The sequence below is a fragment of the Dromaius novaehollandiae genome, chromosome 2, assembly GCF_036370855.1.
Source record: "Dromaius novaehollandiae isolate bDroNov1 chromosome 2, bDroNov1.hap1, whole genome shotgun sequence".
In the NCBI taxonomy this organism is placed as follows: domain Eukaryota; kingdom Metazoa; phylum Chordata; class Aves; order Casuariiformes; family Dromaiidae; genus Dromaius; species Dromaius novaehollandiae.
The window spans coordinates 43,029,223-43,044,508 of record NC_088099.1 but is presented as its reverse complement, the minus strand read 5'-3'; the positions used below and the strand labels follow the sequence as shown (position 1 = coordinate 43,044,508).

Sequence of the window (15,286 nt, the reverse complement as noted above, 5' to 3'; positions counted from 1 at the left end):
GAAAATTATTAACTGCTGGCTGAGCAGGAGTTTTGAGTGCATTCTATAGGAGACAGAGCAGGAATTATATGTACCTATACTGCTGGAATTCTTACAATACCATAATAGAGCCATCCTACCACCAGATGTGCTTATAATGCTCTTAAACTGCACTCTTAGTATCTAGGCATTTGCGGCACTTATTTCATTTCATTCACTCTTGTAACTCAGATTTCCTTTTTAGGGAGTGATAGGATTAATTCCTTCTCCTGATCCATATGTTGTGATTTTTTTCATTATTATTTTTGTGAAAATGGCCTTCCATGAGGCAGTTATGTTTGAATTGATCTTGTAAGTTGTTTCAAAAGTCAACTGGAGCCTTACTTTGATGATTGTAGAAAACTTTAATACCCTTCTATAGCTTTTAAATATGGTCAGACATATGTTTTTTCTACAGCTTGTCTAAATGCCAGAAAGGTAATTATGAAGTGTTAGTTGGCCAGTGCCTCTTTTAAGCTGCAGCGTATGGTTGAAATTATCACTATAGTCAAGAGGAAGATAGAGCTTTCTTAAGATAATAGGCTCCATGATTTATCTCACATCTCAGGAAATAATTGAAAGTAGTAACTTTAGGATGACCTGACAATACTTTCCCCTGATTATTTTTTGCTCTTCTGCCTTCTGAGTAATATGATGCTTGCCATTAAAAAAAAAAACTGTAAAATTGAGTATGTTAAACAATTCATTCCATCAGGGGTTAGGGCTGCTCTCAAACCCTGTTTCTGAGGGGATACGTTTAGTTCATCTGATACCCACTGCTGGTTTTCCTCATTGTATTGTTTGAAGCAAGTTTCACTTCTCTATGTGCAAATTGAATGGTTTCATGAGAGATCAAGAGAGCTTCCAACATAAATAGGCCTACAGCCTGTGATGAGATGGAGGTTATAACTTGTGTGTTCACTTAATTCAAACAAAGGAACTACTGCCTATCAAGTACCATTTTCTGCAATGCAGTCTCTAACGGAAAAATGAGAAAGGGAAACTCTTCCAGAAATAGCAATTTTCTAAAAATACTACATCACTGGAAAGAGTGTTTTTGAAAACCCCATCAAATATATTTGGCTAATGAAAATGTATTTTATTTCGGTCATAAGAAATTTAGAGAAGGGATGGTTTTCTTTCATATATTTAAGATAACTAATAAATACGATCTCCTCAGTTGGGAGAACTAGTAAAAGTAATAAATAATACTAGTATGTAAATAAATAGATACTGATACTGACTCAAGAACAGCCACTCATTCTGCTAACAAGGAAGAGAGGTCCTGCATATACACTCAGGTTCTTTACTGAAAAGACAAATATTAATCTCATGCTAGGTTTATCCTGGAGTAATTTTTTTGAAATCACCAAAGTAATACTGATGTAAAACAAGTATGAAAGAAGGTTCAAACCCCTCAATTTACTGCTTTCAGTTTTTGAAGACTGCTATATGCCGTGAAAACAAAGATCCCAATTTCATGCCTATTTACGCCATTTTTTTCCATCAAAACAATTTATCTGATTTCAGAAAGGGACGTTTCTAATTAACAACATTGGAAGTGACATCACTATTTGGCACAGCGTGGTTTGGAAAAGTGTAAAACACATCCAGATTTTCCTCTGAATCTTTCTTCTTGTTTTCGATAAAAAGACAATTTTTATGCTGTTGATAAATTCTTTTTTTCCCCCCTTCAGATCATTTTACAGGGGCAAGATATAGAATTGGACTCTATCAAGCTAAAAAGCTTAGAGATTTCCCTTTCTAAGTAAGGTTGGCTTTTTGCAGGAAGGCAGGAAAGAAGGAAGGAAGAATGGAAGGAAGGAAGGAAGGAAGGAAGGGAGTTATCTCTAGCAGCTCAGTTGTCACTCTGTGATAATCTGGAGAAGCAGAAAAGAATCAGATTAGATAACAGAATAATTATAATTTGATAAAAATTATCACAATGATCAGAGTAATGCACAGAACTGACATTATGTGACAGCTAGAAAACAGTGAGTATTCCCATGACTTAAATGAATTCTTTGCACTTGTGTAGCACAGGCTGCCTTCTTTCCTTCAGAGACACACATTTGAATATTTTTCTGTCCCTTTTCAGTATGTTAATGTTTTTTATTTAATTATTTCCTTTAGAATATTGAACTGTCTCTTCACTTAGTTGTACTACTCCACCTGCTTTATAAAGAACAGAATTAAGAATTTATCAGGGAGAAAGTTAAATACAAGACCAAATTCACCATTACTGAAAACAGGGATATGTTTTCTGCAGTCAGCTGAGTGATACCTGACAGATTTGCACAGCGGATTATTATTTAAAATTTATCTGTTGTTGCTCAGTCCTATACAGAGTCTTTCCCCTTGTCACTCAGATAAGAATTCATTCCACCTCCCTTTAGCTATCAGTCAGGTGTGTAGGCTAATCCAATTGTCCAGGCTTATTTTAGTCAGTGGGTGGAATGGAAGAGAAAAAGGCAAGATTAAATTAATATTCGCCATTCATTTTTTTCACATTATAATACTTTTTCCCCACTGGTTTGATACCAAATGGTATGCTTTAGAAATATAACAAATATATTTAAGTAACTGAAAATGACCCCAGTAGAATCTGGTAGCATCTTCCTTTCAAACGAGAAATTACTGGCTTCTACTTGACAAGCTAGAAGGGAAAGCTTTTCTCTAGAAATCCTCAAAGAAAATGCTGTTTCATTTACTTGTATGAGTGAATGTGTGTGCATATGTACAAAAAAGGCCTGATTTTAATTGATCTGTCTACTTACAGGAGATGTTAATGAAGTTCAAGACAATTGATCCAATAGCTTGTCATATCTAAAGTTCACAAATTATGCTGCTATTCTTATCATCAAACCTGGTCATCACAAACATTTTCATATGTAGCGTTTCTCATATTCACCAAATATTATTATAGCTTGAGTAATATAGTGATTCGATGATCATGCATACACATACATACTGGTATCTCTACTCAACACGCTACTTTGATTCCTTATAATCCATAATACATCATCATTTTATCAACTGCATCTAAAAAAATCCTTCCATCTAACAGTGATTCCCGAGAAAAGCAGGACTATCTATCAGTGGGCAAAGGCTTTCAACTTTAATGATGAAATCATAGGTAATATTTCATATGATTTGGTGTAATTTGGGTCCAAAATTCTAAATGTCTTGACTAAAATACATTTTAAAAATACGTATGTTGATGTAATTGCTATTTGACATGTGACTTGACCATCCATTTGGTATGTTGGGATGAGATCCTGAAACACTTCAGTGCATGCTTAACACATGAATAACAGAAACTCTGGAGAAATGGCAACTGCATATATTTAGTAGACTAAAACAAGATGCTCATATTTGTTGCATGCAGGCAAATCAGCTGCCTGTACATGCCATACTTGGGGCCTACCACTTCCCAGCTACATCACTGTGCTCAGATTATAAAAAATGTGTACCAGTTTAACAGATATACCACTTACGCATTTATCTTCCACCTCTGCCTTGTTGATGAATATAAAAATATAGATTACCTACACAGCAAAAACAGATAATAAATGTGTCGCATTTTGGTATAAACATTCCATCTGATATACTGACATATCTATGAATAATGTGAACACAACTCCGCTGTGACGAGCTGCTAACCACTGGTAAATATTGAGCAAACATTCAAGTCCATTATTTTGCATCAGTACCTGTCTTTCAGTGAGGTCAAGGTTTACTGCTATCTCGTATCGCCTCAGCCTGGTCAAATAGTTATGATGAGCAAATTCTGCCTCTAGCTCTCTGATTTGCTCCTTGGTGAAAGCTGTCCTTTCCTTCCTGGGTTTACTGTTGACCTCTGACTTGTAGTTTCCTTCCTGGGAATCTGAAAAAGAAGATGAAAAACGGAAGTCATTACAAGTGTACAGCTAATTAGGAAACAACCCCAATGATCAACAACATGCTTGCCTTCTATGTGAGTTAAGCTCTTCACACTTTATTCTCTCTGAAATAAAGGAAACCCACTCTTTCTTTCATACGTATGGATCCTCCACTGTAAATCAGGATGGCAGCAGTAATTCTGACAGACATAAGTTGCTGCTTCCACTCACGCAAGGCAAACGTTAGCTCTAAAACTGCACACTTCTCTGTAGGATTTTTGCAAAGCTTGAGGTCTTTCCCATTTCTGGCAGCTCTCAGTGCATCCAACCATGACAGAGTAGGATGTGTACTCATTAAGAAATGATTAGTGTCTTAATGAGTAATACTTTAAGAGTTGTTCTCTCCTATCATTTGACTAATACCTTAAGCTAAAGCTCTGTTTTAAAGAACACGTGTTAAGGTCGAGTCCAGTTACACTTTGAGAGAAAGGTAACCGTCGCAGCATGGGAGATTCAGTGAGCATCACAAAGAAGTCAGAGAGCACCTCCTGCATGGTAAAGGGGTTCCTCGCCTTCACGCCTAGCTGCAGGTAGGGAGATTATGCCACAGCTGGTATCAGTAGAGAAAATTTTCTACCACTAACCCTCAATAAGCAAAGGCATACTTCTGGCCAGGAGCTATGCTGAAGCTGTCATTACCATCCTCCTGGTGCCTTTTACTGTCAGAAAGAGGCACATTTGGTCCTTAGCCAAACTACCACAGTCAGTCCTTCTGTTGCTGTCAGTTAAGTCTGTTTAAATAAATGCTGTGAAAAGTGATCAAACTGTCAGAAGTTAAAAAAAAAAAAAAAAAGAGAGAGAGCATGAGAGGGAAAGACAGACCAAAAAAAAAAAAAAAAACAAAACCCACAAACAGAGGACCGGACATTTATAAGTTTGGAAGTTTGGGAATGATACAACACCTATAAATCCAAAATTAGCAGGAGATCAGTAGGAGCATCATTAGTAAAATTCTGGCTTCGTGAACCATCTTAAAAATGTCACAGATAAATTCACACTTCAGCTGCTGACTTAAATAGAAACCTGCATCAACTTCCAAATGAACAGGCCCATAAGAAATCACTCCCTGGGACTCTGTGTCAGATGAATCATCAACATGCCTGAGACTGTTCAACTGGCCAGTGAGTCTGGTTTCAAAACTACAGTCAACTATCTACATTTATAAAGGTATAAATTTTTTTTTCACTTTTTGTCAGAGTTACCCCGTTGCTTGGAAGGAGAATGTCTCTTGGTTTTGCTCTGTCATGAGAGCTGTTGATGCTTGACTCAGTGCTACAGTCATTAATTTATAATGTTTTAAAGAGAATGAGTTTAAATCATCAAACCTCTTCACTTTTGCTGACATGACACACTGGATTTTGCTGCATATGTGCAGCATACTGCCGGTGTGTATGGCTGAGGGTATCCACCAAACTCACTGAGTGGATTTGGGACAAATGGGAGTTACTCAGCCACAAGATATTAGGGTGCAGGAGAAACCTGCTGCAGGGCTTCTCCAGGACAGGAGCCCCTTAGGTGGCACAGCCATTGGCAGCCAGGGTCAAGGTCTGTTAACCAGTCTGGTCTGGCACAAGACACAAGGAGCTTGAGAAGTGTTGTTTCAAATGCTATGGGAGAGACGGGCATGAGACAGGAGTCCACCATTTCTCACTGAGACTCAACATAGAAAACTTGATAGATGAAAACCACCCTGAACCTGGCAGGCATACAGGCAGCTCACATTTCTTCCTCTATACTAATTGTCAAACTAGAAGCACTATAACTTCTCTCTGCACTTTCCAGGTGCAGGAACATGCACATTGCTTTTCTCCTCTGAAATTTCCTCCTCTGCCACCTCACCATATCCTGAGGAGGTCCAAATGCTATGTAGACAACCTGAATTTAAATACTTATACCCCTATACCAGCACTCCAATGAATCACTGAAGAGAGATACCTCTACCATTTTTCTCTTACATTCCGACTTCCACCAGAGACATGTTTCATGCATGTTTGAAAGCATGTGAATGTGCATACTGCTCATCTACATTACAACACGGAAACATATTTTGTACAAGTCACTGCTACAGTCTTTTTTAATCCCCTGGTAAACCTGTGCCCATGTGAGGCCATGAACCAAGGAATCTTCCCATGTTGTTACTTGCCATAGGAAAGATCCATGATTCACTGGTGCCCAAACTAAAGGTTGTGACCTTAAATAAGAGTGCTGCACCTACAGATGGTGTAGACACCCTACTGAAAATTCAGTACTAGAAATGAAGACATAAGCCTGGAAATGCAACAGAAAGTGGGGTCATGGGTACAAAAGCTTGGTAGCTATTACTGTAGAGAATAGTCAAAGAGGAAACCTTCGAGAGTACCCATCCAAACACCACTCAGGAGAACCTGGATCTATATAAGTGACTGAGACTCATAACACAAGCAATTTTTGTGCAAGCAGATGGTTCCATGATGAAACCAGAGTTACTGCACAGCCAGTAAAACATAATAAGGCAAGTCCTGTTGGTTAATGTCCCAACAGTCATACTCTTATTTCTGAGTTTTTATGAATTTATGAATGCTGTTAGCATTGAAATTCCAGGTTCCTGGGATACCGGCATAAGGAGAAGGAAATGTAACTGCACGTGAGAAGCAAGTGTCCTTCATGTTTACCAGGAGAGGGGATTCAGCGCTGCTAGTAATGTTAACCCACACTGATCCTGTACAAATATAAGCCTGCTTGGGCAACTTGTTATTTACACATTCCTGCCATTACTGGATACTGGCTTTAAGGAACAGACTGTGAATGTCCAGCAGCTGCAGTTCTGTCAGCAGGACATTTCATCAGCAGACTAACACAGTCGCAGTTTCAATTATTTATTTATATGTTGTGTATGTCATTGAACACCTTTGTCTTTGCTCGCTGTTTGCAACCGCATGCCTGGTGAGGCACAGCCTAGCCTGTGCACTGGCCATAGCTGTGCACAAATCACTTGTTGGCTTTTCACTTTGTCATACAAACCTGTCTTGGCTGGTATGGCCTGCTAACACGGTCATAAATCCCTTATTTAGCATGGGGCAGCCTGGACAACACATTGTGTGGATTTTGACAGAGCCTACACCTGCTTACCTTCCCTGTAGCAGCTAAGAAGAAAATGTTAATTTCTACATTACATCAGATGTGTTCGTCTGCAGTAGCTCTGCACTTTGATGGAAGGATTCCACGTCATGGCCACTGCAGTCGTAGTAGCTTTTGCCACTTTGGGTGCCCACCCCAACTGTCTTTAGGTGATAGAACTGCAAGATTAACTCTTAAACCTCATTGCTGTAGTCACACTGAGTCATCATACAATATGTGGAAGAACAGAGTCACAAATTCCTGGTTGATAATTTTTTTTACAGTGTGTTACTATTTAGCCTCTTCGAGTCACTGGAAATGCTAACAGTTTAGGATACTTTTACAACTCAGCTCAAACCAAGTTAGAAATTATGAATCTTTTCAACCACATTGTTGACAATGTGTTTACTGACTCAGATTTTTGTAAGAAACACATAGAAGTGCCAGAAAAAATGTTAAACTGTGATCATTTTCATTTCTTTAAACAACCACATCTCCTACGGCATCTTGTAATAGTCAAAATACTCTGAGAAAGCACATGATATACTCAAATATTGCTGAAAGGAAAAACTGGAAAGGTATGCAGAAACCCTAGAAGGGGAATACCTCTCTCTCAGTAATGAGATTTATGCGACTGAATGATTAGACTTCTAGGGAATTTGGTTCAGGAAAGGTCTGGATGATGCTGGCATTGAAATCGGAGGGTTATCTAACCAGCTCTCTCAATTCTGAGATGCTCTGAGCTACAATGCCATGAGGTGATCTCAGCAAGTGTGTCTACTAAAGATTTAAGATAATTAGAGAGTAGTAACTATGCCAGCAAGACATGAGGCAATAGTATTTTGCTTAATGCATTTAAAATATTGAAAATGTATCTAAAAACATCCACTTAGATGGATGCCAGTTAGGGAGTGTCAGTTGTCAACTCTTGCTGTCCTTTGATTTTCTCTGCTGCAGTGTTCCTGTGGTTCCTATACAGGTTATCTTTTATTTCCCATTAACATCACACTACTCAGAACAGTAAATTTTAGAAATGTCACCTCCATGAACTTTGGTTGTTTTAATATCCAAAGCAGTAAATCTAAGGGTTTTTTTGATTGCTTCCTTTTTAACAGTCTCTATAGGGTCAGGATTGGGAGCTCCCAGATCTTTCTGACCTTCAGCTTTCAGTTCATATCACCTGACTTGTTTCTCTTTGGTGGAAAATGGGTGGGAGACTTGGAAGAGATTTTTGGCAGAACTTATGTCAGCCTACATCTGTTTCGCAGCTGTTGCAACTAAGGCAAAAAAAAAAAAAAAGAAAAAGAAAAAAAGAGAGAAGAAAAGAAAAAAAAACTAACAAACTTTAGTTTTCTTCTACTGGCTACATCTTACGCCAAATGGTGGGTGCAGAGGCAGAAAACAAAGCCTTGCGCGATCTAAGTTACACTCCTTACCTCTCAAAAAGCACATACAAAATATATACAGATGGTATAGACCACTTGATGAAAAATACAGCAATCTATATCATCTCCCAGCCAAATTCTAGCATGCTCTCAGAAGACATAGTCCACATGCAGGTATTAGTACCCTATCAGTCTTTCTTTTGCAAACCTTTGTTCTTTCTATCTCTACTATGTAGGACACTTAAAGACTACTTTGAGGGCTACAGGTTATGCCACTTTCCCAGAACTGTTATTATTAATTTTCAAAAACTCCAGTCAGGATCTTTAATATCCTGTTAGACAAAAATGCTGGTTGGTAACTGATGTAGCAGGTGGTGTTTGGAAAGACATGCAAAGTTATAAATTACTGTTCTACAGATCTGTTGGAGGCTTAAATCTTTTCCTGAGCTTAGAAATGGCTCCAAAATTGCTACAAAAATCATTACTACTTGTGCCCCATCCTGAAAAGATATTTCTACTTCACTCTAAGGAAAGGATTGCTGTTAATCCCAGCATTCATAAGGTCTTGTCAGAGTTTGTCTCCTCTCTATATCATTGCTTCGGAAAACAGGAGCATACCAAGTAAACACAGAATCAAACTTTATGTGCAGAATATGAAGAGTAGTCACTTTGGTATTTTTGCTTTTGATGCATGCTTAGGAAAAAAAGGACTACTTATAGAGTAGGGAAAAAATACTGGGCAGAGTATCAGTGATGCAAAGATCTACTAATAATTGGGTAGGGTCAGAATCATGCACATGCTGTTTTTCCTTGGATTATTTCAATAGCTGACATGCCATAATTTCTCAGCTAGCAATGAACTTTCAGCTAATAGCTGCAATGTTAGATCCAGATAAGAATTTTCAAAAATAAGTAAGATTGCTCCTAGTATTTTATTAGCCATTACAGACAGTTGTCAGATGCTGATATCCTTACTTACAGTAAGTAGTGACAATAGCCACTAATAATTTGGGACAAAAAGGCCACCAGAATTTCATGCCTAGAACTGTTACTCAATGTGCAGTTTTTGCAGCTTTAACTCACACTGGGGAGCACTTATTCTCAAAAAGTCCCTTAAATCCTTACCAATACAAGACTGAACAGCCCATTTCTAGATTTATTTCACTATAAATTTATTGTGAAGTTGCAAGAATTAAATATTCTTAATTGCATGCTTTCCTGTAAATAATGTTCAAGTGTTTGCAGGGAACAACTACTACATGGTTATTTACTTTCAAATGAAGCAATCTGTACAAATAAATCAATGTGAAAAGCTTAACTTAACTTAATGTTGCATGAAAGAGCATTTCTTTCAAACTTAATTCCTCTACATTTGTTTAAATCACTAATGTGTAAACAAAAGCTTTAGAGCTTCTAAGCATCAATAGGACACAACAATGGTATGTGATTCAATGCCAAATGCTATTTTTGCCTTCAAGACATCAGCGATATAAACATAGGGAAAATTACTTTAGTATCAGGGCAATAATCTAGGAAAATATCATTAATCTGAAATACGCATATGAAGAAAATATCAAATTTGTACTATACAGAAGCAAAGGGATATTATGAAAGAGAGAACAACTTTGTTTTTTAATGGTAGGAAGTACATACTGGTACACAGTTGAATTCCTTACCTAATTGTTTCTGATATTTTATAGTTAATCATATTTTCTGACAAAATGAAATAGTTTACTGAGACACAAGCAGGGAACTGGCATAAAGGTCTCCACTTGCTTCCTGCCAGCAACTACATGTGTGAGAAAGGCATCAAAATATACCCAGAAATGGTCAATTTCAAACACTTTTAACATTTAATACAGAACACTAGAGAGTTTTCCGTTACCTTTTTTTTCTAAATTTTCAGTAAAAAGTTTCCCAGAAATTGATATGCAAGCTCACTCTGGGTCCAAAGCATTGTCTAGTTGCTTTTCAGGTTCCTAACTTAAATCCTTACTCCCTACAACAGCTTTTGAGTATAATCTTTTTACTAAAAGAATTACTAAAATCCTGGGCTATATAAAACTGCATAGCTATGCTGACTTCAGTGCACCTATACTTATTTGCACCAGCTGAAGATACATGATCAAATGCTGCAGACTTAGTCTACTTTTTGTTTCATTGTTTTCCTTCATTAAAATAGTATTCTTAGAAGGTTTTGCTCAGTTAAATAGTGCAGTTCCTAATCACTGAGCATAGTCAGTTTGAGTGCCTCTTTTGGGAATGTCGTTGAAAGCATTTCTGGACCTGCAATTCACAAAACACATTTTTAGAATATTCTCTTTGAAAACTGGAACAAACAGCATCTTCGTTTCCATGATTCCAACCCTACATGTGCAAATGGGCAAAGCCGCACAGTAGCACTAGTGCGACATCAAAATTACATGAATCCTTCTTTTCATTCTAATGAAAACAAACTTTTGTTTGCTTATTGAGTTAATGCCTTCTAACCCAGTCTGTGACAATTTACAATTTAAAATGGCCTTATATCCCCTCCCAATAAAAACATGAATTGGCACAGCAAAACCCGTGGGTATTCTGAAACACACTATATACCGTCCTAAACCATTACCTACTAGTTGTTGCTGCCAACTTTTTTTGTTATTACTGCCTCCTGAAAGTACAAGTTCAGGAATTATATTACAGCATTGGAAACACTGATTCATAGCACTGTGATCGCTAATGTTGCAGATACCTTTGGAAAGATGTGCTTCTGCCAGTTCATCTTATCCATCCAACTATATAGCATATACCTGTCCCTTATTATTCCAACCTTGCAAATATGAATGCCAACATATGAATTGTCTCATGAATAATTGCACTACTCAGTAGATGTTCACATGGGAGACACTACATTCAGCCCCATTAATTTGTACAGTTGTGGCTGATATTAGTAAAAGAGACTTGGGAGACACTTTAAAAAACAAGAAAAAATATAAATTTGCCTAAAAAGTCAAAACATGGGAGTTCCCTTAAATAAACCTTACAGGCTGCATTTTAATAGAAATTTATCTAGCAGCACCTCCAATTCCCACTTTTAGTCCCAGAGATACATTTCTTACATGCACCAGCAGATAGCACATATGTGGAGATTGTTCACATATTCCCAGAACCATTTTTGTAACTAGCTTTCATTTGGAAGAATTTCAGTAAATGAAGGTGCCAGCCACCAGCCCTGTCTCTCCACAGATTAGCAGCAAGTCCTCTGGAGAAAAAGTTAACCTGCAGAACTAAAACAAGGAATCTTCCCTAAGACATACCTTTAAATGGAAGAAACGGGAGCTGATGCAGCAGTTTATGGAATTTTCCCTCCATCCTTAGGGAGGAGCCTTGTGGATCTCAGGCATCCACCGCAGTAGGGGATTTTTCCCTACCCCAAGGGCAAGACTCCCCTGGAAGCACAACAGAAGTTGGGAGAGACCAAGCCCACCCCAAACACTGCCCATGCTGCGGTCACCAGCAAACGGCTGGCCAAAGCCTTTCCCTGGGCACAGCCTGCACCAGCATTCTCAGGAGGGATTTAAATACTCCTTTGGGATCTACTTTGTTGTAAGAATATTTAGGAAAACAGATTTTTCCTGCAAAAATGATACATGAAAGATCTAAAGCACTACAAACCGTAGGGAAGTGGCTGCTTAAGAAAACAAAATAGCATATGATGCACAGAACTTACGTAAATAAGCGCCTCTCAGCAAGTCTTATCTCCCTAAAACACTGAGCTGTAGTTTTCATTTCAGCTTCATGAAGCAGGCAGACCTTTGTCCTGCCAAAAATACTAGAGCAGACAGCATAGGCAATGTTCTGGGGCTCAGGTTTAACAAAAAGCCATATTTAATTTATATCTGAAAAAGAAAAAAACTAAAATACTTACAGGATAAAGACTGCATTCAGTATGTTTTACTCATTTTGGCCAGTGAGCTTTTCAAGGGGATGTTTTCTTTCAAGAATAGGTGGATCCGCCTGTATGTCATGATTAAACTATAATTCAGGTTGCTCCACCACTTTACATGGATTTCATTCGCATAAAATACTAAATATTTAGCTTAGGCTATTGCCAGCAACAAAAACAGAGACGAGGCTAGGGAATGGTGAAATATGTTGCACTGCCTTCTAGCTAAGAAATATATAGCAAAACTATACCAGTATGTATCCTCCATGAGCTATCTAAATTTTAAATATCTTGAAAATAATTAGTTTTGAATTATTTTCTGCGAGTCCAGGCTGCCTTGATATTTAGGATCCAAAATACAGTTGGGATAGGAAGAGATGTTAACTGATGCATTTTAGAAACCTGTAAGTTGTTTCTAAATTAACTTCTGTATATAAATGACAATTAGTTTTACACGCTTTCAAATTTCCGTTCGAAGTCCCTTGCATTTAAAGAAGCTGGGCATTCCCAGCAAGACTAGCGATGTCTGCTTCCCAAATGGCAGTCGGCTCTTGCTAATAATTCTGTTGCTTGGAAAGTTCAGACCTTCTAGATGTTATTCGTAGGATCCAGAAGTAAAACACTTTTAATGAGGTGTTGGTGCAAACTTGCTAACTCCACATAAAGGTCTGAATTATTTAATTTTCAAATATCACAGTAATAAATCACTGTGAATTTCCAAATATCATTCTAATAAACAATCATTGTTGTGATTTACCCATATGTAAATAGACTTTAGTTTTTTCAAAACAACATCTATAATCACCTTATGGTGATTCAGCTCTGTGTGCTGAAATCGAGGCATGACTTCCACAGACTTCCCAAGGTCTAAAGCCTGATGCTCTTTCTTCCTTAGCAGAGGTGCTACGTACAGATAGTGCCCTCCCCTCCCACACACAAGACAGTACGTTAAAAAAAAGTAAAAGCCAGTGCCTACGCTAATAGTTGTAGATCTTGTAAGAGACCATATTGTGCCACAAACCTTTGCTAGAGCAAACAGCCCAGAAACGAGTGTGCCATTTTTGCCAGTTCCTAGGTATGGGCCAAATTCCTCTAATTACAGTGGTGCAAGCATGGAGCAGCTCCACAGATTTCAGTGGAACTGCTCCAAAGTCCCCAGGGTACCAAAGCCATTCCCGATCCTATTAGACCTCCCAGCTTACTTTGTGTGTGATCACAAGAGATCCTGAGTTGATTAAGGAAAGGTATTTTCTTAGGCTCCTACACAGTATTTTCTCAAAATATGTATGCTGAACTTACAGTCAAAATCTTGCTGTCTTCTAAGTTTGCTTTTTTTTAAAAAAAAAAATCTTGCTGCAAATGCCTGAGCTCCTGTCTGAACAAAAAATAAATAGCTTGCGCTTAAGCCAAAGAATCCAGGCTTTCAGTTTTCCATACTTAGCAATAAAAGTTGAAACACTTACTTACAAAAGTTTAATACAGTTGGAGTTTCTTTAGGGCTCCGTATTGCCTTACTCACCCGTTTTTCCAAAGCAGGTCTTCAGGACACAGGTACACAAGGAACAATAGAAATTGGTACCAATAACTCTACTTCAACTCTTTCTAAGAATTATTTTGCTGCTACAGGAAAAAGGAAGCCATTTCACAACAACCTTTTTCAGGGTAATTTTTCAGTGTTACACTGGCTATTTTTTTTCCCCCATTCATCATGAAACAGATTTGTTTGGAACTTCTTAATGATGTAGTGAAAATTTTATATATGTGGAACATGTGACAGAAAAAAACAGTGGCTGGAGCAAATCTAACATATAATATTTCTACTTAATCCTCTGTTAGCATGCCCTTTCTCCTTTCTCTTTATTTTTAAATCAGTTTGCCTCAAGTGCTTTTGCTCTTTTTAAAAACTTTCCTTTTAAAACACCCGTTAACTCGCCTCTGCAGTGTATATAGCACCTCGCAGAATCACTGGCTCACAAATCATTTTCCATTTCACAGTCTCGACCAGTGTCCTGGTCCTCCCGAGAAGCTGCACAGAGTTGTCCTCCGCCTTGCTGGCTCTATTTGTTAGGCTGGCTCAGCTTGTATGGCACAGCAGCTTTCAGTACGAGACACAAATGTAACCTCTCGCCGGTTCTTTAAGAGATATCATAGATTTCTCTGCAAATGAATATGCCTGCATATGTCTTAGTGATGTTTTGTAAATCTTATTATCCCACAGAAAGTATTAAAATGACGCCAACAGGCCCAGCTGTGCTCGTAACATACCTCAATAGATATCCAGACTTTTTTTTAAGAACAGAAAAAACACACGCCCTAAACAGGGTTGCTGGTACGTGTGTATTCTACTATTTCATTCACAGTTTACCTAACAACATTGCGCTGAAGTATAACACTAACTATAAAAATGGAAAAACAGTGGAAAGTACTTTCCCACATGCAATTAGATGGAATTACCTGTCTTTCAGGGGAAACCAAAATAAAAAGGTTTATAAAATAAATTTTTTCAGCTGTTTAAGCTATTTATACTATTGGCTTTCTGATCAACCATGAAAGTATTCATTTTTCACTTAAAACTACTACTATCAGTAAATTAGGCAGAGATCCTCCTAATGACTACTTTAGAAGTCCTCACAAACAGCCGTTTTTGACTTACAAGTCCTCCCACTTAGTGGCTTGCCACATTTTCCTTTCTTTGTGTTTTCTCAAATGATTATCGTAAATGGCAGAATCCTTCCAAAAAAAAAAAAAAAAAAAAAAACCCAAACAAAGGATTTGCCATGCTTGCAGCTAACACAATTTCCCTTTTAGAGCTACAGCATAATTGTTAAAAGATGGAAAAATGCTCATATGATTAAACAAAAAAACATGAATAGTTTTCTAAATTGAATATTGGGTAAAAAGGAACTAAATCTGTAAAA

At 37.7% G+C, this 15,286-nt stretch overlaps 1 protein-coding gene across 1 annotated transcript in view; it reads right to left on the bottom strand.

The window, feature by feature from the left end:
* MEOX2 (mesenchyme homeobox 2) overlaps nucleotides 1-15,286 on the bottom strand; it is a 56,212-nt gene that overhangs the window by 10,753 nt on the left and 30,173 nt on the right. Inside the window, exon 2 of the mRNA XM_026105143.2 lies at nucleotides 3,732-3,904. Within this exon, the coding sequence (XP_025960928.1) occupies nucleotides 3,732-3,904 (173 nt within the window). The remainder of the gene's footprint in view (nucleotides 1-3,731; nucleotides 3,905-15,286) is intronic.